The following is a 20845-nucleotide window of genomic DNA, read 5'->3' on the forward strand; positions in this document are numbered from 1 at the left end:
GTTGGATCCCAGGGTGGGGAAAATCCCCTGGAGAAAGAAATGGCAACCCACTCCAGTATTCCTGCCTGGGAAATCCCATGGATAGAAGAGCCTGGTGGGTTACAGTGCATGAGGTCCCAAAGAAGGGACCCCACTAAACAACAGGAAGAAATGGTCATGGTTTATCAACAGGAATGGCATTAAGGATGATACGTTTTTGTACACCAAACTGCCCTGAAGAGAACATCCCCAGGAAGGACCTTCACAGTGTAGGAAATGGAGAGGTCTTGGAATCGGATGGTAAAGGAGTAGAGAGTGTGGAGGTAGCAAATGTTCCCACCGTGGTTCTGGGCTGGGCAGTAAATAAGTAGCAGACCGGAACCATCATAGAGCCACCCACGTGGCAGGGTCCTTCTTATGATTACCCGAAGAAGGACTACAACCGTGAGAGCAGAATGGGGAGAAGAGTGAGGGATGGGAGAGGCTCCCAAAGGGTTTCAGCCCTCCTGACAGGGAGAAGAGAGAGGGTGCTGGAGGGCAAGGTGGACCCGTGAGACAGATCAGGCTCCTTAGGAGCCCTCCTCACCCAGGGCAGGCAGAGAGGGCCATAAGGAACAAGGTAAGGACAGTGAAGGAAAGGAGACCCAAGGGCACCTCAGGCGTGGTACCCCCGCATTTTCAATTACAGATGCGGATGCTGGGAAAGCCCAAAGCACGGCATGGCAAGGAGACAAAAGCAGCTGAGAATTCCTCTGTGTGAGACTCGGCAGGGTAACGCTGAAAAAATGCCAGTTTCTCATTTCTACCATCTTCCTGTCTAGCCATCTAACAAGAAGAAATGAATATGAAATTCCAGAAATAAGAAAGGTACAGAAGATTGGAGTTGAAGACCCCAAGTGCTTACTTTTTTGCCCATTAGAACAGATAACTAGAATCTTCTTCATTACTTACACAGCATAATATTTATTATTATATTTTTATTTATTAAAAGGGGTTTTCACCATCCACTTTTAAAGGTTTTTAAATTGTTTCATATCAAGTTAAGATTTTTAAGAACCTCATTTTAAATCTGTAATAAAAGCTTACAACTCGATCAAGAGAAATCAACAAACTGCAAGAAACTGTTAATAAAAGTCAATTTTTAAAAAGTGGGTTAGCATGACCAATTATTTTAAAAATCCTATTTGTACACCATTCACCATTTTACTCAAACTCATTTGCCAAGTTTTTTGATGTGGCACCAAAGATGCTTCTTTGAATATGTTTTCACTGATTTGACTCCCTGGTTTTCTTTCTTGCATTCATCCTACTCATAATGAAAAATTTCAAATTTCCAATGTTGGGTTTTTTAGTATGGAGGGAGAGCTTACAGACACTTGCTGTACAATCTGAGTTCAGTAACTATGAAGAATTCTCCCCAGTCTGTAATAGTTGTCTCTAGTAATTGAATTGGGATTTTTCCAAGTCTGGTCCAGTAGACCAGATTCTTGACACAGGCAGCCACTGAGCACTTGAACTGTGGTTAATTAGAAGGAAGATATGCTAGAAGCATGGGATACACACTGGAGTTCAAAGACTTAGTACCAAAAAAGAGCATAAAATAACCTATTAATAATTTTATTTATTCCTTGGGATGGTTTTTGTCAATGCTCTAGTCCATCCTAAAGGAAATCAACTCTGAATATTCATTGGAAAGACTGATGCTGAAGCAGAAACTCCAATCCTTTGGTCACTTGATGTGAAGAGCTGACTCATTGGAAAAGACCCTGATACTGGGAAGGATTGAGGGCAGAGGAGAAGGGGGTGACAGAGGATGAGATGGTTGGATAGCATCATCAACTCAGTGGACATGAGTTTGAGCAAACTCCAGGAGATAGTGAAGGACAGGAAAGCCTGGAATGCTGCAGTCCCTGGGATCACAGAGTGGGACATGGCTTAATGACTGAACAATGACAACAATAATTTTATACGATTATAGGTTGAAATGAAAATGGTTTGGATATATTGGGTTAAATAAAACATATTAAAATGAATTTTACTCATTCTTTTAAGATGTGACTGTAAGAAAATGTAAACTTACATATGTGGTTTGCATGATATTTCTATTGGTCAGCACTGCTTTAGAGAGTCGTATTTATTGTCGCTTTCCTAGAAACATGACTCTTTGGTTTTAGACCCAGGGATCAAACCTAGGTTTTTTTGCACTGCAGGCAGATTCTTTACCATCTGAGCTACTTGGGAAGTCCTCCATGTAAAAATGTAAACAATGTAAAAATTGTTTTAAATGTAAAAGTTTCTTAAATGTACTTAAATTATGTAATTATAGTAAGACGGACAATTAGCACAATCAGGTTTGGGAGCAAGTACCGCTAATTTTTGGCATGCTCTCTTTCCAGTTTGTAGGAGGAGAAATCCATGAACAATTTATTTATTTATTTTTGTTTCAACTGTCACTTTATTGTTAAGATGGCTGAATTAATTACAAATTTAAACTATAACTTTGATAATTCTTAGCCAGGTACCAAATTTTATTCAAAGAAACTGCTTATTTAAAAGTGATCACAGGACAACTCAAAATGTACAGCAAGATGAATTAGAGAAAGATCTTACTGGCCAATAGATTGTTTCAATTCTCTCACTGTATCAGACTCAAAACTTTTCATTTATAGGAAAGGTAAACTGTAACTTCAGTAGATAACAATACAGAAAGATTTTATCACACTGACTGGTTTCCATTTAGTCAGTCAACTGTTTCTAGCTGTCTTAATAGGGATAGATGTGTTTACATAACTGGCTGAGCTTGAGCCTTCTTTGCGAGCAGCTTTAGATCTGCAATGCACTTGGCGATTGTTTCTTTCTCCTGCTGTGCAGAGATGCTTTGCACCACATGCTTCTCTACCCAGTTTATCATGTGCTCTTGTTCCTTCTGACGCATCATATTCTGCACAGAGATGTGATAGTCCAGGCGATTCTTTACCTCCCTGTATACTCTATGCAGCCGTTCCCGGTAAGTAACCTCCAAGGCCATAGCAATGTTATTCCTCTGAACATCAAAAAGGTAATGGCGCTTTTGAACCAGTGCCTGCTGTGACTTCTCCATATCAATAGCATTCTGGATTTGTTTGATGGACGCCTGTTTCACCTCTTCCAGTTGGGCAATTTTTTGCTCATTGAGTTTATCAGCAAATTCCCCAACAGAGGCACCATATTTTTTAACTACATAGACAAGGAACCCTATTGTTGATATGGCAGAGAAGGTCTCTGGAGTTATCACGTATATTTCTTTGGAGAGTAAATATAAGATAAGCCCAGTTCCAAGCACATAGGGTCCTGTTACACCAGTTTTAGGATAAAGGAACTGGAAGAATTCCTCAGGGATCAGCCCAAAACGAACTTTTCCTCCATGTTCAGGAAGAGGTGGTACAGGGGCAAGACTTGGCTGACCTGTGTGAAAGATCCTCGTTGCCTGCAATACCCCTGGACCGAGGAAGGCTGCGTTCTTCAGAGACGGGGCTGCTGCGGCGGCGGCAGAAAGTACCACCCGGGACAGCATTGTCAGGTAGCGTTCACACAGCAATCTTCCCGCCCCAGTGACCCGGACAGAAGACACGGTCAGGGACAGAAGCAAGATGGACGCTCACAAATCTCCCATGAACAATTTAAAGTCACGTGCTTATGTGTTTTGGGCTTCCCTGGTGGCTCAGATGATAAAGACTCTGCCTGCAATGCAGGAGACATGGGTTCAATCCCTGGGTTGGGAAGATCCCCTGGAGAAGGGAAGGGTTACCCACTCCAGTATTTTTGCCTGAAAAATTCCAAGGACAGAGGAATCTGGTCAGCTACAGTCCACTGGGTCGCAAAGAGTTGGACACAACTGAGTGACTAACACACAGACAGCTGAACCTTATGTGTTTAGGTGCCATGGCCACAGTCAGTATATTGAACAGAGCAGAAGATGAGTCTGGCTTATTATTCTCATGAAACAGTGAGGACTGGTAAAGAGAACTTCTACTACACTCTTAATTCTGAACAGAGCTTGGAGGTGTTCCCTTTTGGATATGCTGTTTAAAAGTTTTTTTGTTTTTGTTTTTGATGTGGACCACTTTTAAAGTCTTTATTGAATTTGTACTATATTGTTTCTGTTTTATGTTTTTTTGGTTTTTTTTTTTGGCCTCAAGGCGTGCGGGATCTTAGCTTCCCAGCCAGGGATTGAACCTTCCAGCCTCTGCATTGGAACACAAAGTCTTAAGCACTGGACTGCCAGGGAAGTCCAGGATATGCTGTTTTAAAATGACAATATCACAACTCTCTTTACTGTTGTTGTTCACTCACTAAGTCGTGTCTGACTCTACAACCTCATGAACTGCAGTACGCCAAACTTCTCTGTTTTACACTGTCTCCTAGAGTTTGCTCAAATTCATGTCCATAGAGTCAGTTATGCCCACCTCATCCTCTGCTGCCCCTTCTAATTTCTACTAGCTTCTTTGACACCCTCAGAATGGTAGGCTTAAAAGATAAAGATCAGGAATATCCTGATTAAGTTAAGAAAGGATTCATTTCATTAAGGGAAAATGAAAGGTCCAGCCAAGTGAATCATGTTTGTTTCAGTGAAAATGGCTACAGAGAGGCAAGGCATTTGGTATAAGAAGTGGTCCATATCCTACTAATGAATCAGTACATTTGCTAGTAAGATCGTAGGCTGTTGGGGTGTTGGTTTTCTCTCAGGTTACAAGGGTAATGAACGGGGCATTAGCTCTCTTAAGGAGGAATTTGCTCTTGGACGGGACCTGGCCTGCAGTGAAAACTCATCCTCCATTCCTCTGACTTCATCGAGGTCTGCAGGAGTCATGGTGAAGTGCTCGCTTCCGCAGAATAAGACAGCTCTTCCCACCCACAGCCTTGTCTGTTCAGAAGGGGTACATATTTTGCCAGTTACATTATGTCTGTAAGGCGGGATCGTGGAATCTGTTTCTGCATCCCAGCTGTGACCAGGGCAAGCGCTATGAATTGTCTTCTCTGTGCTGGGGGTGAGGATGGATTGCATGGGGAATATGGAGAATACAGGGGGTTCATACTCACTGAGCCACCCATCCAGACATACTTGCTGGTGTCTGGTGCAACTTAAGAGTGTGACTGCATAGAAGCAATGCAGTTTTAGTGTCCCAAGAGCCTGGCTTATGAAAACAAATCTCACCTAATGGCTCACCAGTCATTGTGGATAGTGGAGACCAGACAATTGCTATTATTTTCCATGACCCTCTCCAGTGAGTATGCTTCCTGACTATCCAGAGCTATGGGAATGGGTGATGTAAAACTAGATGAAGTGTGAGTCATGTAGATCTAACCCCGATCTAAGCAAGTGGCAAGACTGGATCACCTGACACACTTCATCCACTAAACTGAGCAGGGTTAGGAACACTCATCAAAAGCTGATTTCATTTTATAGCTGAATAATATTCCATCGAATATAAGTACCACATCTTCTTTATCCATTCATCAGTGGATATTTTGGTTGCACAGTTGACTCATTGGTTAGAGATGTGGATGGACCTAGCCTGTCATACAGAGTGATAAGTCAGCAAGAGTAAAACAAATATCATATATTAACACATGTATATGGGATCTAGAAAAATGGTACGGATGAGCCTATTTGCAGGGTAGGAATAGAGATGCAGATGTAGAGAATGGATGCATGGACACGAAGATGGGACAAGGGGGTGGGATGAATTGGGAGATGGGGATTGACATTTATACACTACCCTGTGTAAAGTAGATACCTAGTGGGAACCTGCTGTATAGCACAGGGAGCTCAGCTTGGTGCTCTCCAGTGACTTAGATGGTTGTGATGGTAGGGAGGGTATCCAAAAGGAAGGGGATATAGGTATACATATAGCTGATTCACTTCATTGTATAACAGAAGCTAGCACAATATTATAAAACAACTATACCCTGATAAATAATTTTTTTAAAAAAAGCTGATTTCAGAGAGAGAATATTTATTAGGAGATAATTTTTGTTTTGAGTATTGTAGGTTTGCTTGCAAATGACAACAAAGAAAATAATGATCAGAAGAGAAAGTAGCTATCTTTTGTCCTCTTCCTCTGGTGTGTGATGAATAAATGAACCAAGCATATTAAATTTCTAGGATACTGTTTATTTTATAGTCGTTCTGCTTCATAGGTTCCCTCCTGGAAGATGTGCGAGACACCAGGCTGCAGATTGGAATAAGCTGTGTTCTAGGGAAGACGATCAGGCTCATTAGAGCTTTGCAGAGATCAGAAATGAAGTGATCAGCCTCCAGCTTGCCCTCAGCATCCTCAGAATTTAACTATCTTCTCCAAGGACCCCAGGGAACCAACCCCTTCTTGCAGCCCAGCTCTGGCCCTGTAGTTTGAGAATCCCAGGGTGTGTGCACTGTGGCAGAATCTTGGTTTTATGGCTCTCACCTGATTTTTCCATGATGTGTGGATGAAAACACCTGTGCATAATGGGGGTCTCAATGTAGGTCAGCTTGCGAGAAGCTGGAGTCTATGAGATGGCTTGCTTCTTGGTTGTAATCAGAAATAGAACAGGGAAAATCAGTGAAACATTAAGAGGGAAGCGATGCTCAATACTGAAATAAGCTGCTTTCTTTAAGGGTGTGAGAAATATCTTGTGGTTTATTGCTCTATTCTAGGCCTGAAAAGGGGGAAGCAATGATCTCTATGCTGCTATTCATGAATAGTTTTTTTTTCTGCAGAAACCTGAAACACAATCCTCAGACTTGAGAATTGTGGCCAAATGAGATACTAAGACTACTGGAAAGAGGTGTGTTATAAATGGCCAAATAATTAATGTAAATGAAAGTATGCTGTAAATATTTGCAAACTATTTGTGATATTTACTACTACAGTCATGAGTTTTCAGTGGCTAAAGAATTTGAGGCAGCGTTTTTTCTCCTTATAGTGATCACCTAAGACCATACCTGATGGGGGGAAGGATTGGGGAAGATTCAGCATTCTAAGATATTGCCCCCAAAGGAGCACTAATGATATTCCTTTTCTCTTGTGTGTATAATGTGTATTTCCTGTCCTCAGCCTAAAGTATTGACTAGTCCAATCCAGACCACAACACATTTGAGAAAAGAGCTCAGTGAAATTACCCAGCACAATTATTAACAATAAAACAGTACTAATAGTAACTTTATCATTATTATTATTGCAATTGTTTATTCAACCATTTGCAAGGTCATCTGATGGACAGCATATGCTAAGTCGCTTCAGTCATGTCTGACCCTATGGACTGTAGCCAGCCAGGCTCCTCTGTCCATGGGATTTTCCAGGCAAGAATTACTGGAGTGGGTTGCCATGCCCTCCTCCAGGAGATCTTCCCAACCCAGGAATCAAACCCATGTCTTTTATGTCTCCTGCCTTGGCAGGTGGATTCTTTACCAATAGTACCACCTGGGAAGCTTTTCTCATAATTCCAAATTGAGAAAACAACAATGAAAATGCTCTCAGGTTTGGAAATCTGTATGAAGTACACAGGTGCGAGAAAGTGACAGATTTCTCTCATCATTTATACAAATTTAATGTTCTAAAATTTCATCTCAATTGTAAATTTTTCTGTGTTTTTGTTTTACTGGTAGGTGGTGGGTGGAGGGAATGTTTGAAATGTAAGTCTGTTGTCTTGAGGAAATGGGTCAGACCTTTAGCAAGAGCGAGTGACTCTCTGATTGACAGGGCATTCCACAGTGATATAAACACCTGGATTACTAAATCCCTTTAAATAATTATGAAGGTTTTAATTCTGTATTAATCATTCCTGTTTATATGAAGTTGTATTCATATACCAAATGTGTGTAAGTTTATATACAAAATTTAAGTTCATTTAATCCTTACAACCATCCAAAGAAGGAGGTATTGTCATGCCTGTTATTCAGATGAAGACACCAAGGTGTAGACAGCTAAGGTAATTTGCCTGTGGTCGACTCTGAAAATGATGAACCTGAGATTTTAATCTGCTTTTACATTAAAAGTACTGGAAGCAACTCTTCTTCTTTAAAACCAATATTTCAAACAAAAGTTGAAATGAAACCAGAAAAGTCTAAAGGCCAATTTACAACCTGATTTCTTCTTGGCCTTGGAACTGGCTAGTGAAAATTGCTGAGTCTTTAGTGTGGCAGGAGTGTTTGAAGTTCAATACAGGAGAAAATCCTAATGCCAGAGTTGTCTCATGTTTGCCTTTAAATTCTAATGGCCCAGAACTCCAGCCCTGGAGTCAGATTTATTAATTGCCCACTATGTGCCAGGTACCACAGTCCTTTGCTTTGATGGAAAATGCTGGCTTTACAGTTGACAAAGCACCCTTGCTTACATAAATCCCCACACTGAATCCTGGATCCAACTCAGCGGGAAAGCAGGAAACCAGGGCTCGGAAAACTGAAAATCTCGACTCAGAAAGTGGACAAGAAAGACTTAAGTGAAGATATTTGGCTCACTGCCTAAGGGTTAGCTTTACTCCTCAAGCTCTATCACGAGGGATGCACAGAGTTCATCATACCACAAAACTTTTCGTATCTCATTTTCGTCCACAAAATTCTTTTTTTTTTTTCCTTTTTCTGGTGCTTTCTGATACTTCTTTTGAATTGAGTTCTTCAGCATGGATAGGGTCGGTTTGAACTGCTTTACTTTGTATGTCGCTAATAAATGCATATTTTTTCCTTTAAAAAATCCTGAGTGACTGGTGTGTGTTTTTCTATTTTTCTTTGGATCTCTGTACAGCATTGAACAGTGCTTACAACTGTTTAATTAATTGACTCCTTGAATATAATCCTCATCCAGTTTTCCTTCTCTTTAGACTTGGTCTCTAAAAGATCCAGACACTAGTTAGCATCCCAAGGGACTCTGAATGGTCTGCATGATTTTCTGGGTGCTTACCTTCTGTTACCTCGAAGACCTGCATCTCCCTCAGTTGGTGTAGCACTTTGCCAATACCTAATATCATACATATTGTTTTAAAATATTTTAAAATTAAATATTAAAAATTTTTTTCATTATGGAAAATTTCAAACATATAGAAAAGTACAGAGAATATCATAAGGAAGCCAACATACCCACCTTCAAAAATGATCATTACATGGATACTCTTCCTTTATCTGTACTCCTGTAAAGGGGATTATTTTGAAGTAAATTCCAAATATCGTAGCAATTTACCTCTAAAGATTTCATATGTATCTCTAGAAAATGAGGGCTACTTTAGAGAGCATAACAACAGTATTATTACCACAGATCTATAGTAATCATTTACTGCAATTAAGTATCCATTTATAGTTCATATTTCATTGGCTGTATTTTTTCTTTTTAAATTTTAGTGTGTTTATTTGAATTGCGTTCCAAAAAGTTTCCAGCTATGCAATAGGTTGATTTATCTCTTTGTCTCATTTACTTTATATATTTCCTCTCCATTTCCTTTTTTTCTTGTGGTCTGTGTTAAGGAACTGTCTGCTTTTGCTGAAGAGATTCCATAATGAATTGGATTCCACAGAAATCACTTCTAGTTTGACAGCTGTTCAGATTGGCTAGTTATGGTTTCTGCTTTGCAGTGAGCACCCTAAGTGGTTTTGAATTCTGTTTTCAGGGCTGCCTAAAGCCCAGTTACCTTCCTTCCATTTTGTCTTGTGTAAGTGCTGACACTGAGTGGGTCTCAGAACTTGGGTCTTGAATTTGTCTCCACATCAATTTTGTTTGAGTGTTTCTAGAAATACATTTTTTATTTTGTTTTGCTGTAGCAGTTTTTATAAAACTGAAATACACTTGATTTGTAATGTTGTGTTAGTTTCGGGTGTACAACAAAGTGATTCAGTTATATGTGTTTTTTCTTTTTCAGATTCTTTTCCCTTATAGGCTATTACAAGATATTGAATATAGTTTCCTATGCTATACAATCGGAGAAGGCAATGGCACCCCACTCCAGTACTCTTGCCTGGAAAATCCCATGGATGGAGGAGCCTGGTAGGCTGCAGTCCATGGGGTCGCGAAGAGTCAGACATGGCTGAGCGACTTCACTTTCACTTTTCACTTTCATGCATTGGAGAAGGAAATGGCAACCCACTCCAGTGTTCTTGCCTGGAGAATCCCAGGGACGGAGGAGCGTGGTAGGCTGCCATCTATGGGGTCGCACAGAGTCGGACATGACTGAATCGACTTAGCAGCAGCAGCAGCAGCAGTGGAGGTGATGGAATTCCAGTTGAGCTATTTCAAATCCTAAAAGATGATGCTATGAAAGTGTTGTACTCAATATGCCAGCAAATATGGAAAACTCAGCAGTGGCCACAGGACTTGGAAAGGTCAGTTTTCATTCCAATCCTAAAAAAAGGCAATGCCAAAGAATGTTCAAACTACCGCACAATTGCACTCATCTCACACGCTAGTAAAGTAATACTCAAAATTCTCCAAGCCAGGCTTCAGAATACATGAACCTTGTAATTCCAGATGTCCAAGCTGGTTTTAGAAAAGGCAGAAGAACCAGAGATCAAATTGCCAACATCCGCTGGATCACAGTCAACATCCGCTGACTGTGTGGATTACAATAAAAGAAAGAGATGGGAATACCAGACCACCTGACCTGCCTCTTGAGAAACCTGTATGCAGGTCAGGAAGCAACAGTTAGAACTGGACATAGAACAACAGACTGGTTCCAAATAGGAAAAGGAATACTTCAAGGTTGTATATTGTCACCCTGCTTATTTAACTTATATGCAGAGTACATCATGAGAAATGCTGGGCTGGAAGAAGCACAAGCTGGAATCAAGATTGCCAGGAGAAATATCAATAACCTCAGATATGCAGATGACACCACCCTTATGGCAGAAAGTGAAGAAGAGCTAAAGAACCTGTTGATGAAAGTGAAAGAGGAGAGTGAAAAAGTTGGCTTAAAATTCAGCATTCAGAAAACGAAGATCATGGCATCCAGTCCCATCACTTCATGGCAGATAGATGGGGAAACAGTGGAAACAGTGGCCAACTTTATTTTTGGGGGCTCCCAAATCACTGCAGATGGTGACTGTAGCCACAAAATTAAAAGATGCTTACTTTTTGGAAGGAAAGTTATGACCAACCTAGACAGCATATTAAAAAAGCAGAGACATTACTTTGCCAACAAAGGTCTGTCTAGTCAAGGCTATGGTTTTTCCAGTGGTCATGTATGGATGTGAGAGTTGGACTGTGAAGAAAGCTGAGTGCCAAAGAATTGATGCTTTTGAACTAAGGTGTTGGAGAAGACTCTTGAGAGTCACTTGGGCTACAAGGAGATCCAGCCAGTTCATCCTAAAGGAGATCAGTCCTGGGTGTTCATTGGAAGGAGTGATACTGAAGCCAAAACTCCAATACTTTGGCCACCTGATGCAAAGAGTTGACTCATTGGAAAAGACCCTGATGCTGGGAAAGATTGAGGGCAGGAGGAGAAGGGGATGACAGAGGATGAGATGGTTGGATGGCATCATCGACTTGATGGACATGGATTTGGGAGGACTCCGGGAGTTGGTGATGGACAGGGAGGCCTGGCATGCTGCGGTTCATGGGTTGCAAAGAGTCGGACATGACTGAGCGACTGAACTGAACTTAATGACGTGAGATGATACCTTACTATAGTTTCAATTTTCATTTCTTTATGAATTTGCTATGTTGAGCATTTGTTCATGTGCCAGTTGGCCATCTGTATGTCTTCTTTGGAGAAATGTCTAGATCTTCAGCTCATATTTTGATTGAATTGTTTGTTTTATTGCTATTATGTCATATAAGCAGTAAAATCAGATTTTATTAAAATCTATTACAATATGGGAAAAGAGGGCTTCCCTAGTGGCTTGGAGAGTAGAGAATTCACCACAATGCAGGAGACCTGGGTTGGATCCCTGGGTTGGGAAGATGATCTGCAGAAGGGAACGGCTATCCACTCCAAGAGTCTGGCCTGGAGAATTCCATGGACAGAAGAGCCTGGTGGGCTACAGTCCATGGGGTTGTAAAGAGTCTGACATGACTGATGGACTAAGCACAATAAGGGAAAAAATACTTCAATATAGAACTAAACTCAATTCTGAAAACAATAACTGGGGATTTATAGCGAAGGAACAGGGTGAAGGGTGTGGTGGATGGAAAATTAAGAAGAGACAAGAGTGAAGGGATTCATGATAAAATCACTAATATAATTCTTGCTGAAGATTGACCAGGCTGAGTGCATATCAAGGGTAGGGGGATTCTTGGGGGCAAGCCAAAGACAGAGCCCAGAGACACAGAAGGTCCAGAGAAGTCCATGTAGAATTTGGTCAAGGACTTCCTTGGTGATTCAATGGTTAAGATTCCACACTTTCACTGCAACGGGTACAAGTTCCATCCCTGGTCAGGGAAGTTCCACTTGCCACACAGTATGGCCAAAACAAAGCAAAACAAAAACAAACAAAAAACAATTATTTTTGTAAAGTTTAGCTAAGAAGAGAGTCTTTTTCAAGGTGTGTAATTAACTGTATCTAGACTGGGTGAAACTACAGATTAAATGGCCTTGGCTCTTAACATGTAAATGTAAGGGAAAGAATGGGATGGAGGGAGATTAATGACAACAAATTAAAAGTAATAAATAGCAATACCAAACTATTGAGATTAAGAGTGTACACAAGGTATAATGGTTGATTGCTGCTGCTGCTGCTGCTGCTGCTGCTGCTGCTAAGTTGCTTCAGTCGTGTCCAACTCCGTGCAGCCCATAGACGGCAGCCCACCAAGCTCCTATCCCTGGGATTCTCCAGGCAAGAACACTGGAGTGGGTTACCATTTCCTTCTCCAATGCATGAAAGTGAAAAGTGAAAATGAAGTCGCTCAGTCGTGTCTGACTCTTCGTGACCCCATGGACTGCAGCCTACCAGGCTCCTCTGCCCATGGGATTTTCCAGGCAAGAGTACTGAAGTGGGGTGCCAATGGTTGATTAGTAGTCCCTAAAAGGATAGAATCCTGGAATGTGAAGTCAAGAGGGCCTTAGGAAGCATCACTATGAACAAAGCTAGTGGAGGTGGTGGAATTCCAGTTGAGCTATTTGAAATGCTAAAAGATGATCCTGTCTAAGTGCTGCACTCAATATGTCAGCAAATTTGGAAAACTAAGCAGTGGCCACAGGACTGGAAAAGGTCAGTTTTCATTCTAATCCCAAAGAAAGGCAATGGCAAAGAATACTCAAACTACCACACAATTGCACTCATCTCACATGAGTGCAAAAGTAACGCTCAAAATTCTCCAAGTGAGGATTCAGCAATACATGAACCATGAACTTCCAGATGTTCAAACTGGATTTAGAAAAGGCAGAGGAACCAGAGATCAAATTGCCAACATCTGTTGCTACTGCTGCTGCTAAGTCACTTCACCTGGATTATTGAAAAAGAGAGTTCCAGAAAAACATCGATTTCTGCTTTATTGACTATGCCAAAGCCTTTGACTGTGTGGATCACAATAAACTCTGGAAAATTCTTCAAGAGATGGGAATAGCAGACCACCTGACCTGCCTCTTGAGAAACCTGTATGCAGGTCAGGAAGCAACAGTTAGAACTGGACATGGAACAACAGACTGGTTCCAAAGAGGAAAAGGAGTATGTCAAGGCTGTATATTGTCACCTTGCTTATTTAACTTATATGCAGAATACATCATGAGAAATGCTGGGCTGGAGGAAGCACAAGCTGGAATCAAGATTGCCAGGAGAAATATCAAGAACCTCAGATATGCAGATGACACCACCCTTGTGGCAGAAAGTGAAGAAGAACTAAAGAGCCTCTTGATGAAAGTGAAAGAGGAGAGTGAAAAAGTTGGCTTAAAGCTCAACATTCAGAAAACAAAGATCCTGGCATCTGGTCCCATTACTTCATAGCAAATAGATGGGGAAACAGTGTCAGACTTTATTTTTGGGGGCTCCAAAATCACTGCAGATTGCAGCCATGAAATTAAAAGACGTTTACTTCTTGGAAGGAAAGTTATGACCAACCTAGAGAGCATATTCAAAAGCAGAGACATTGCTCTGTCAACAAAGGCCCATCAAGGCTATGGTTTTTCCAGTAATCACGTATGGATGTGAGAGTTGGACTATAAAGAAAGCTGAGCACCGAAGAATTGATGCTTTTGAACTGTGGTGTTGGAGAAGACTCTTGAGAGTCCCTTGGACTGCAAGGAGATCCAACCAGTCCATCCTAAAGGAGATCAGTCCTGGGTGTTCATTGGAAGGACTGATGCTGAAGCTGAAATTCCAATACTTTGGCCACCTAATGTGAAGAGCTGACTCATTGGAAAAGACCCTGATGCTGGGAAAGATAGAGGGCAGGGAGAGAAGGGGACGATGGAGGATGAGATGGTTGGATGGCATCACTGACTCAATGGACTTGAGTTTGGGTAAACTCCGGGAGTTTGTGATGGACAGGGAGGCCTGGTGTGCTGCGGTTTATGGGGTCACAGAGTCGGACATGACTGAGCAACTGAACTGAACTGAAAAGGATATATCTAAATTCTTACCCTTTAGTATCTGTGGATGTGACATGATTTGAATATAAGATCTTTACAGGTATAATTAAGTTAAAAATGTTGGCATAAGATCATCTTGGGCTTGGAGTCGGTCCTAAGTCAATGACTAGTGTTCTAATAAGAGGAGAGGGAGATTTAGGGCACACAGACAAAGAAGAAAAGGCCATGTGAACGCAGAGGCAGAGGTGGGAGGGCAGCTCCAGGCCAAGGAATTCCAATGATTGCCAGCAGCCACCAGAGGCAAGGAGAGAGGGTAGAGTGAATTCTCCCTTGGAGCTTTTCGAAGAAATCAACCCTGCCAACATTTTGATTTTAAGCTTCTGGACTCTAAAACTGTGAGAGAGCAAACTTCTGTTGCGTAAGGTACCGTAACAAATTATGGCAGCTGTAGGAAACTAATAGACATGGGCATATCAAGAAATAAAAAGAAATGATGACCACACATGTCAGAATTATTTCCTTGGACAGTGAGGAGGTGGGGATTAGAATAAGGCACATGGAAGCCTTATCCAGAGGCTGAAATTTTCTATTCTTGACTTTGGTGGTAGAGACAATGGTGTCTACCTTACAAGACTTCCTTGAGTGCTACCATTGTTTTCTGTGCTTTTCTATTTCTGAATCCTAGTTTCAATTAAAAAAAGTTTTCAAAGTCCATGTACAATCCATGTGTGGCTCCACTCCCACATAGAATTTCTGCCATTCTTTCTAGAAGGAAATGATATGTGTCTGATAATTTATTCTTGACAAAAACATGCTAATTATGTTTTCTATTTTTCTGCCATTTTTTCCAAGTAGTATTTTGTCATTAATATCAGTAACTGACTTTATTTTTGAGTTTTATATTCATCTTGACCTCTTCTTTAAAAAAGTGCCTTTCACTGCCTGTTTTGAAGCAAATCGTCCACTCCCAAATGCATGTCATCGCTCTTTGCTGATTTGAACGTACCATTTTAAGAAACAATCTTGAACTATTTCCTTCCTCAGCCCAATTTAGTTTTTCACCTTCACATCATAAATGATGAATATTCCATATCACAGTTGATCTTTGAAAATATGTTATCAAAGTGGAGACTAAAAATAGCATCAAGTATTTCTCCTTGGGCTTTCAATATTATCTTTTATCTGCTTTTCATTTTCTCTCTCTCTGGGATGGAAAAATCCCTCTTCACCCACCTCCACTCTTCTTTTGGATGATAAAAATGAAAAGTTTCTTCATTTCCTTCATGTTTCTTATTATATATACTGTCTATTGTTTGTCCACACCAAAGCACATGAATTACAACAAAAATCACATTCCATTTCCCAGGAAGCTCATGACTGATTTGTCAGTCGTTTGACATCAAAAGTCTATGTGCTTTGCGGAACTTTCTTTGCTCACTTACTAGTTTTCTATAACTTTTTTTTTTTTTTTCCTTTGGAGGACCTTATGAAGACTGGTATAAAATAAAATGGGAAAGAGTCAATACAAGCCCCCAGATTTCAGGACCAGAGACACTGGGCATATGTAGTGGCCTACCTTTGATTTTTCTCACTGTGTGTCTCTCAATCTCTCCTTCTCCTTCTCTGTCTTCCCCTTCTGACTGTCAGTAGTAGAGAAATACCAGATTGGATTGATCTTGGATTCCAGCTCTGGTTCTCCGCTACTTCACTATATGTGTGTGTGTTAGTTGCTCAGTCATGTCCCACTCTTTGGGACTCATGTCCAACTCATGGACTGCAGACCACCAGGCTCCTCTATCCATGGAATTTCCCAGGCAAGAATACTGGGTTAGCTAGCCATTCTCTTCATCAGAGGATCTTTCCAACCCGAGGATTGAACCCAGGTCTCCTGAAGTGCAGGCAGATTCTTTACCATCTGAGCCACCAGGGAAACCCACTTGGCTGTCTACATTTGGATAATTTGTTTCAACACTCTTGGTCTCCCCTTTCTTAGATATGTTCTGGACAAGGAAACATTCTTCAAATTAACCCTTTTTAGAAATCCAACAACCAAAACAGATGTAAGCAGAAATGATTTGATGTATATGTGTGTATATATTTGTTGAAAGTGAATCAGTTCTAATGAGGTCTGATGCTGTTCTTTGTCCCATGTCCTTGGAACAGTATAGGGCCAGCCCTTGTGCTAACTGAGTTCTTGGGTCCTCTCTACTCAAGTTATTTCTGAGTCAGTTTATGAGCTTAGTCATGGATCTGATTAGAGAACTACTCAGGGAAATACTAGTCTGATTCTGTTTTGGTTTTAAACACATACTTTAGAATCTTTTATTGTTAGAAATATGGGAGATAGGAATATAGATATGATGACAGTGTATTTCATATATACATATATATATGTGGGTATGTATATATATATAATCTCACTTATAGTTCCATTGGAGAAGGAAATGGCAACCCACTCCAGTACTCTTGCCTGGAGAATCCCATGGACAGAGGAGCCTGGTGGGCTACAGTCTACGGGGTCGCAAAGAGTCGGACACGACTGAGCAACTTCACTTCACTTCACTTATAGTTCCATTATTTTTTCTAGGCTATCAAATTGTTGCAATGGTAGTGGTTTGCAGGAACTTTTAATAAAGAAATATCAACAAATCATAATCTTTTTTATTAAACATAGAATTCTTGAAATTCTTCATGTGATGGATCCGGGGCTAGGTGCTATGTTGGGATTTAATTAGTAAGCTTTAGTACAAATCTCAATGGTTTGTGACAATAAACATTTATTTCCACTCATATTACATGTCGGCAGCAGCTGGCTGGCTGTTGTGCCTACACTCCATATAACTTTTTTTTTTCTTTTTAAATTATTTTTTATTTCTTTATTGAAAGATAATCACTTTACAGAATTTTGTTGTTTTCTGTCAAACCTCAACATGAATCAGCCATATGTATACACATATCCCCTCCCTTTTGAACCCCCTGACCGTCTCCCTCCCTGGTATGCAGTTTTTTAAGTTTTTAAAATTTTAATTGGAGGCTAATTACTTTACAATATTGTGGTGGTTTTTTGCCATACATTCACATGAATCAGCCATGGGTGTACATGTGTTCCCCATCCTGACCCATCTTCCCACCTCCCTCCCCATCCCATCCCTCAGGGTCATCCCAGTGCACCACCCCTGAGCACCCTGCCTCGTGCATCGACCCTAGACTGGTGATCCATTTCACATGTGATAATGGACATGTTTCAATGCTATTCTCTCAAATCATCCCACCCTCGCCTTCTCCCATAGTCTCCCAAAGAACAGTCTTTTGGACTGTTCTATACATCTGTGTCTCTTTTGCTGTCTCGCATGTTATCGTTACCATCTTTCTAAATTCCATATATATGCATTAATATACTCTATTGGTGTTTTTCTTTCTGACTTACTTTGCTCTGTATAATAGGCTCCAGTTTCATCCACCTCATTAGAACTGATTCAAACACACTGCTGTCCATGTGTAGTTCTATTTCCAGTTTTTAAAGGAATCTCCATACTGTTCTCCATAGTGGCTGTACTAGTTTGCATTCCCACCAACAGTGTAAGAGGCTTCCCTTTTCTCCACACCCTCTCCAGCACTTATTGCTTGTAGACTTTTGGATCACAGCCATTCCGACTGGCATGAAATGGTACCTCATTGTGGTTTTGATTTGCATTTCTCTGATAATGAGTGATGTTGAGCATCTTTTCCTGTGTTTGTTAGTCATCTGTATGTCTTCTTTGGAGAAATGTCTGTTTAGTTCTTAGGCCCATTTTTTGATTGAGTCATTTATTTTTCTGGAATTGAGCTGCAGGAGTTGCTTGTATATTTTTGAGATTAATTCTTTGTCAGTTGCTTCATTTGCTATTATTTTCTCCCATTCTGAAGGCTGTCTTTTCACGTTGCTTATGGTTTCCTTCATTGTGCAAAAGCTTTTAATTAGACCCCATTTGTTTATTTTTCCTTTTATTTCCATTATTCTGGGAGGTGGGTTATAGAGAATCCTCCTATGATTTATGTCAGAGAGTGTTTGCCTATGTTTTCCTATAGGAGTTTTATAGTTTCTGGTCTTACATTTAGATATTTAATCCATTTTGAGTTTACTTTTGAGTATGGTGTTAGAAAGTGTTCTGGTTTCATTCTTTTTTTTAAAAATTTTTTTATTTTTTAAAATATAAATTTATTTATTTTAATTGGAGGTTAATTACTTTACAATATTGTATTGGTTTTGCCATACATCAACATGAATCCGCCATAGGTATACACGTGTTCCCCATCCTGAATCCCCCTCCCTCTTCCCTCCCTGTACCATCCCTCTGGGTCATCTCAGTGCACCAGCCCCAAGCATCCAGTCTTTTACAAGTGGTTTACCAGTTTTCCCAGCACCACTTGTTAAAGAGATTGTCTTTTTTCCATTGATATTCTTGCCATATACCTCTTCATTCCAGGATGCAGGGCAAAGAAGCAGGGTTTTGGGGGGCATCCTTTCAGTAGAAGAAATGATCAAAAGAACTGGGAAAAATTCACTATGCTCTTAAAGCTTCTGCTTTGGTGGGGCATATATCATATTTGCTTATATTCCATTTCCTAAAGGAATTGCTTGACCAAACTCATGAATGGGAAAATACATTGCTCCTTCTTCCAGGAGACATTGCATGTTTTGTGGTCGTGGATGAGCTATAAATTCTTCTTATAGTACAGGGTAGAGAATAAGTAGTTGGAAAAAATGCTACAATCTTCCATAGTTATTAAGTTAATTAGACAAAAATTCTAACTTTTAGGTGCTTATAATTTAGTAGGGGAGAGAAAAAATACACACAGTCAGCCAGAACATAGAGATGACTGTGACAAGAGCCACAGTAAAGATGGATAGTCACAGTAAAGATAGATAGTCACAGTAAAAATGCTGTGTATGTTCAGAGAGAGAGAGAAGGATCATTTGAGGGTGATCGGAGAAGGGTTTATTCATTTATTGACAATAGTATAGTTTGAACAGGGAGGCAAAAATCTTAGCTTAGGAAGAGAAAACAATGTGAATAAGAGCATAATAGTGGGAAAACATGGGGGAAATAGAGACTTATGGGAAATGGAATAGAAATTTTCCCTAAAATGTGGAAGGAAGGGTGGTGAAAAAATTAGAAATCAATGTTAGGTCATATTGTGATCCAGTGGTTAAGACTCTGTGCTTCCAAAGCAGGGGGCACAGGTTGAATTCCTATTGAGGGAAGTTTGGAATGCCACATGGTACAGCCAAAATGAAAAAGAATCAGGAATTTAAATTGGAAATTTAAAAGTTTTGACTAAGGCAACAAGGAGCTGCTGATCCCTTTTATGGGGAGCAGTGACATAACTGAAATTGTCCTTTGGGAAGATGAATCAACCAATATTGTGAAGAGGGCATGATTTATGTTGAAAGTGGTCAGGGAGAAGCAGAGCCAGTTAGTAACAATGCTGGTTAGAAAGCTTCAGACATGAGATGATGGAAGCCTGAAGTACAGAGAGATGGGGATGGGAAAGAAAAGAAGATAGACCTCTACTATTTGATAGAGAGGAATGGATAGGATTTGACAATCTGTTGGATGCGAGTGGCTGGGATCCAAGATGGTGTCAAGGTTCACAGATGAAATACCTGGGCTTGTGGGAGTATCATATATAGACACAGGGAACCTTGGAAATTAACTGTTTAAATTTACCTTGAAGTTCATGAGTAGCTAGAATTAGTAGCAGTTACTAGACTAAAGCAGTCAAAATATTGTTATTGCTTAACTACAAGGAGGTTGTTAAAAGATATATGGAGTCTATGTCTTTCTGTATTTCAGTGGTGACTTCTACCCAGAATCCAGTGGGTTTTCAACCATTATATTGCTATGCATTTATAGAGCTCATGCCTTTTTCAGAGCTTTCATACTTTCCAAAGAATTAAAAGTAATTTCTTTTTAGGTGCCACTAGGTAGAGAAACAAACAGCAATTAAGACTCTATATTGTCAGATCCAAAATGAGGTAGAGAGGACTTGAACTTGTACAAAATTACTCAAGGGATTGATGCTAATATGATAAAGGGCTTCTCTGAAGGGCTGATGCTAGATCAGATATAATCCAAGGGAATTTCAGCATCACTACATCACAGAAAGAATAATGATTTTTAGAGCTTCATATTTCTTGTTGCAATTCCAACTCTGCCACTTAATTGCTATATGACTTTGAGCAAATCACTTAACCTCTCTGTATGCCAGTCTGTTACATGTAGAAGAAAAATAATATTTCACTTATAAGATAATTAAGGGGGATAAATTAGATAAAGGATGTACAATATCTAGTGCAGTGCTTTGTTCTTGGTGGACTCATTTCAGAATACTATTTACCTTTTCCTGTAGCAAAGGG

The 20845-nt window shown here is 40.2% G+C and overlaps 1 protein-coding gene across 1 annotated transcript; it reads right to left on the reverse strand.

Annotated features, from left to right (window-relative positions):
* Nucleotides 1-2482: 2482 nt before the first annotated feature.
* LOC120880112 (ATP synthase F(0) complex subunit B1, mitochondrial-like) lies at nt 2483-3610 on the reverse strand. Its single transcript, XM_040263239.1, has one exon. It carries the CDS (start codon nt 3530-3532, stop codon nt 2762-2764), a length of 771 nt encoding a protein of 256 aa, XP_040119173.1. The 5' UTR covers nt 3533-3610; the 3' UTR covers nt 2483-2761.
* Between the last annotated feature and the right edge of the window lie 17235 nt (nt 3611-20845).

Source organism: Oryx dammah, unplaced genomic scaffold (genome assembly GCF_014754425.2).
Source record: "Oryx dammah isolate SB20612 unplaced genomic scaffold, SCBI_Odam_1.1 HiC_scaffold_21, whole genome shotgun sequence".
NCBI lineage: Eukaryota > Metazoa > Chordata > Mammalia > Artiodactyla > Bovidae > Oryx > Oryx dammah.

What these genes read in the sequence shown, in the direction of transcription:
- LOC120880112 (XM_040263239.1), bottom strand. Translation starts at nt 3,532, where the DNA reads ATGCTGTCCCGGGTGGTACTTTCTGCCGCCGCCGCAGCAGCCCCGTCT.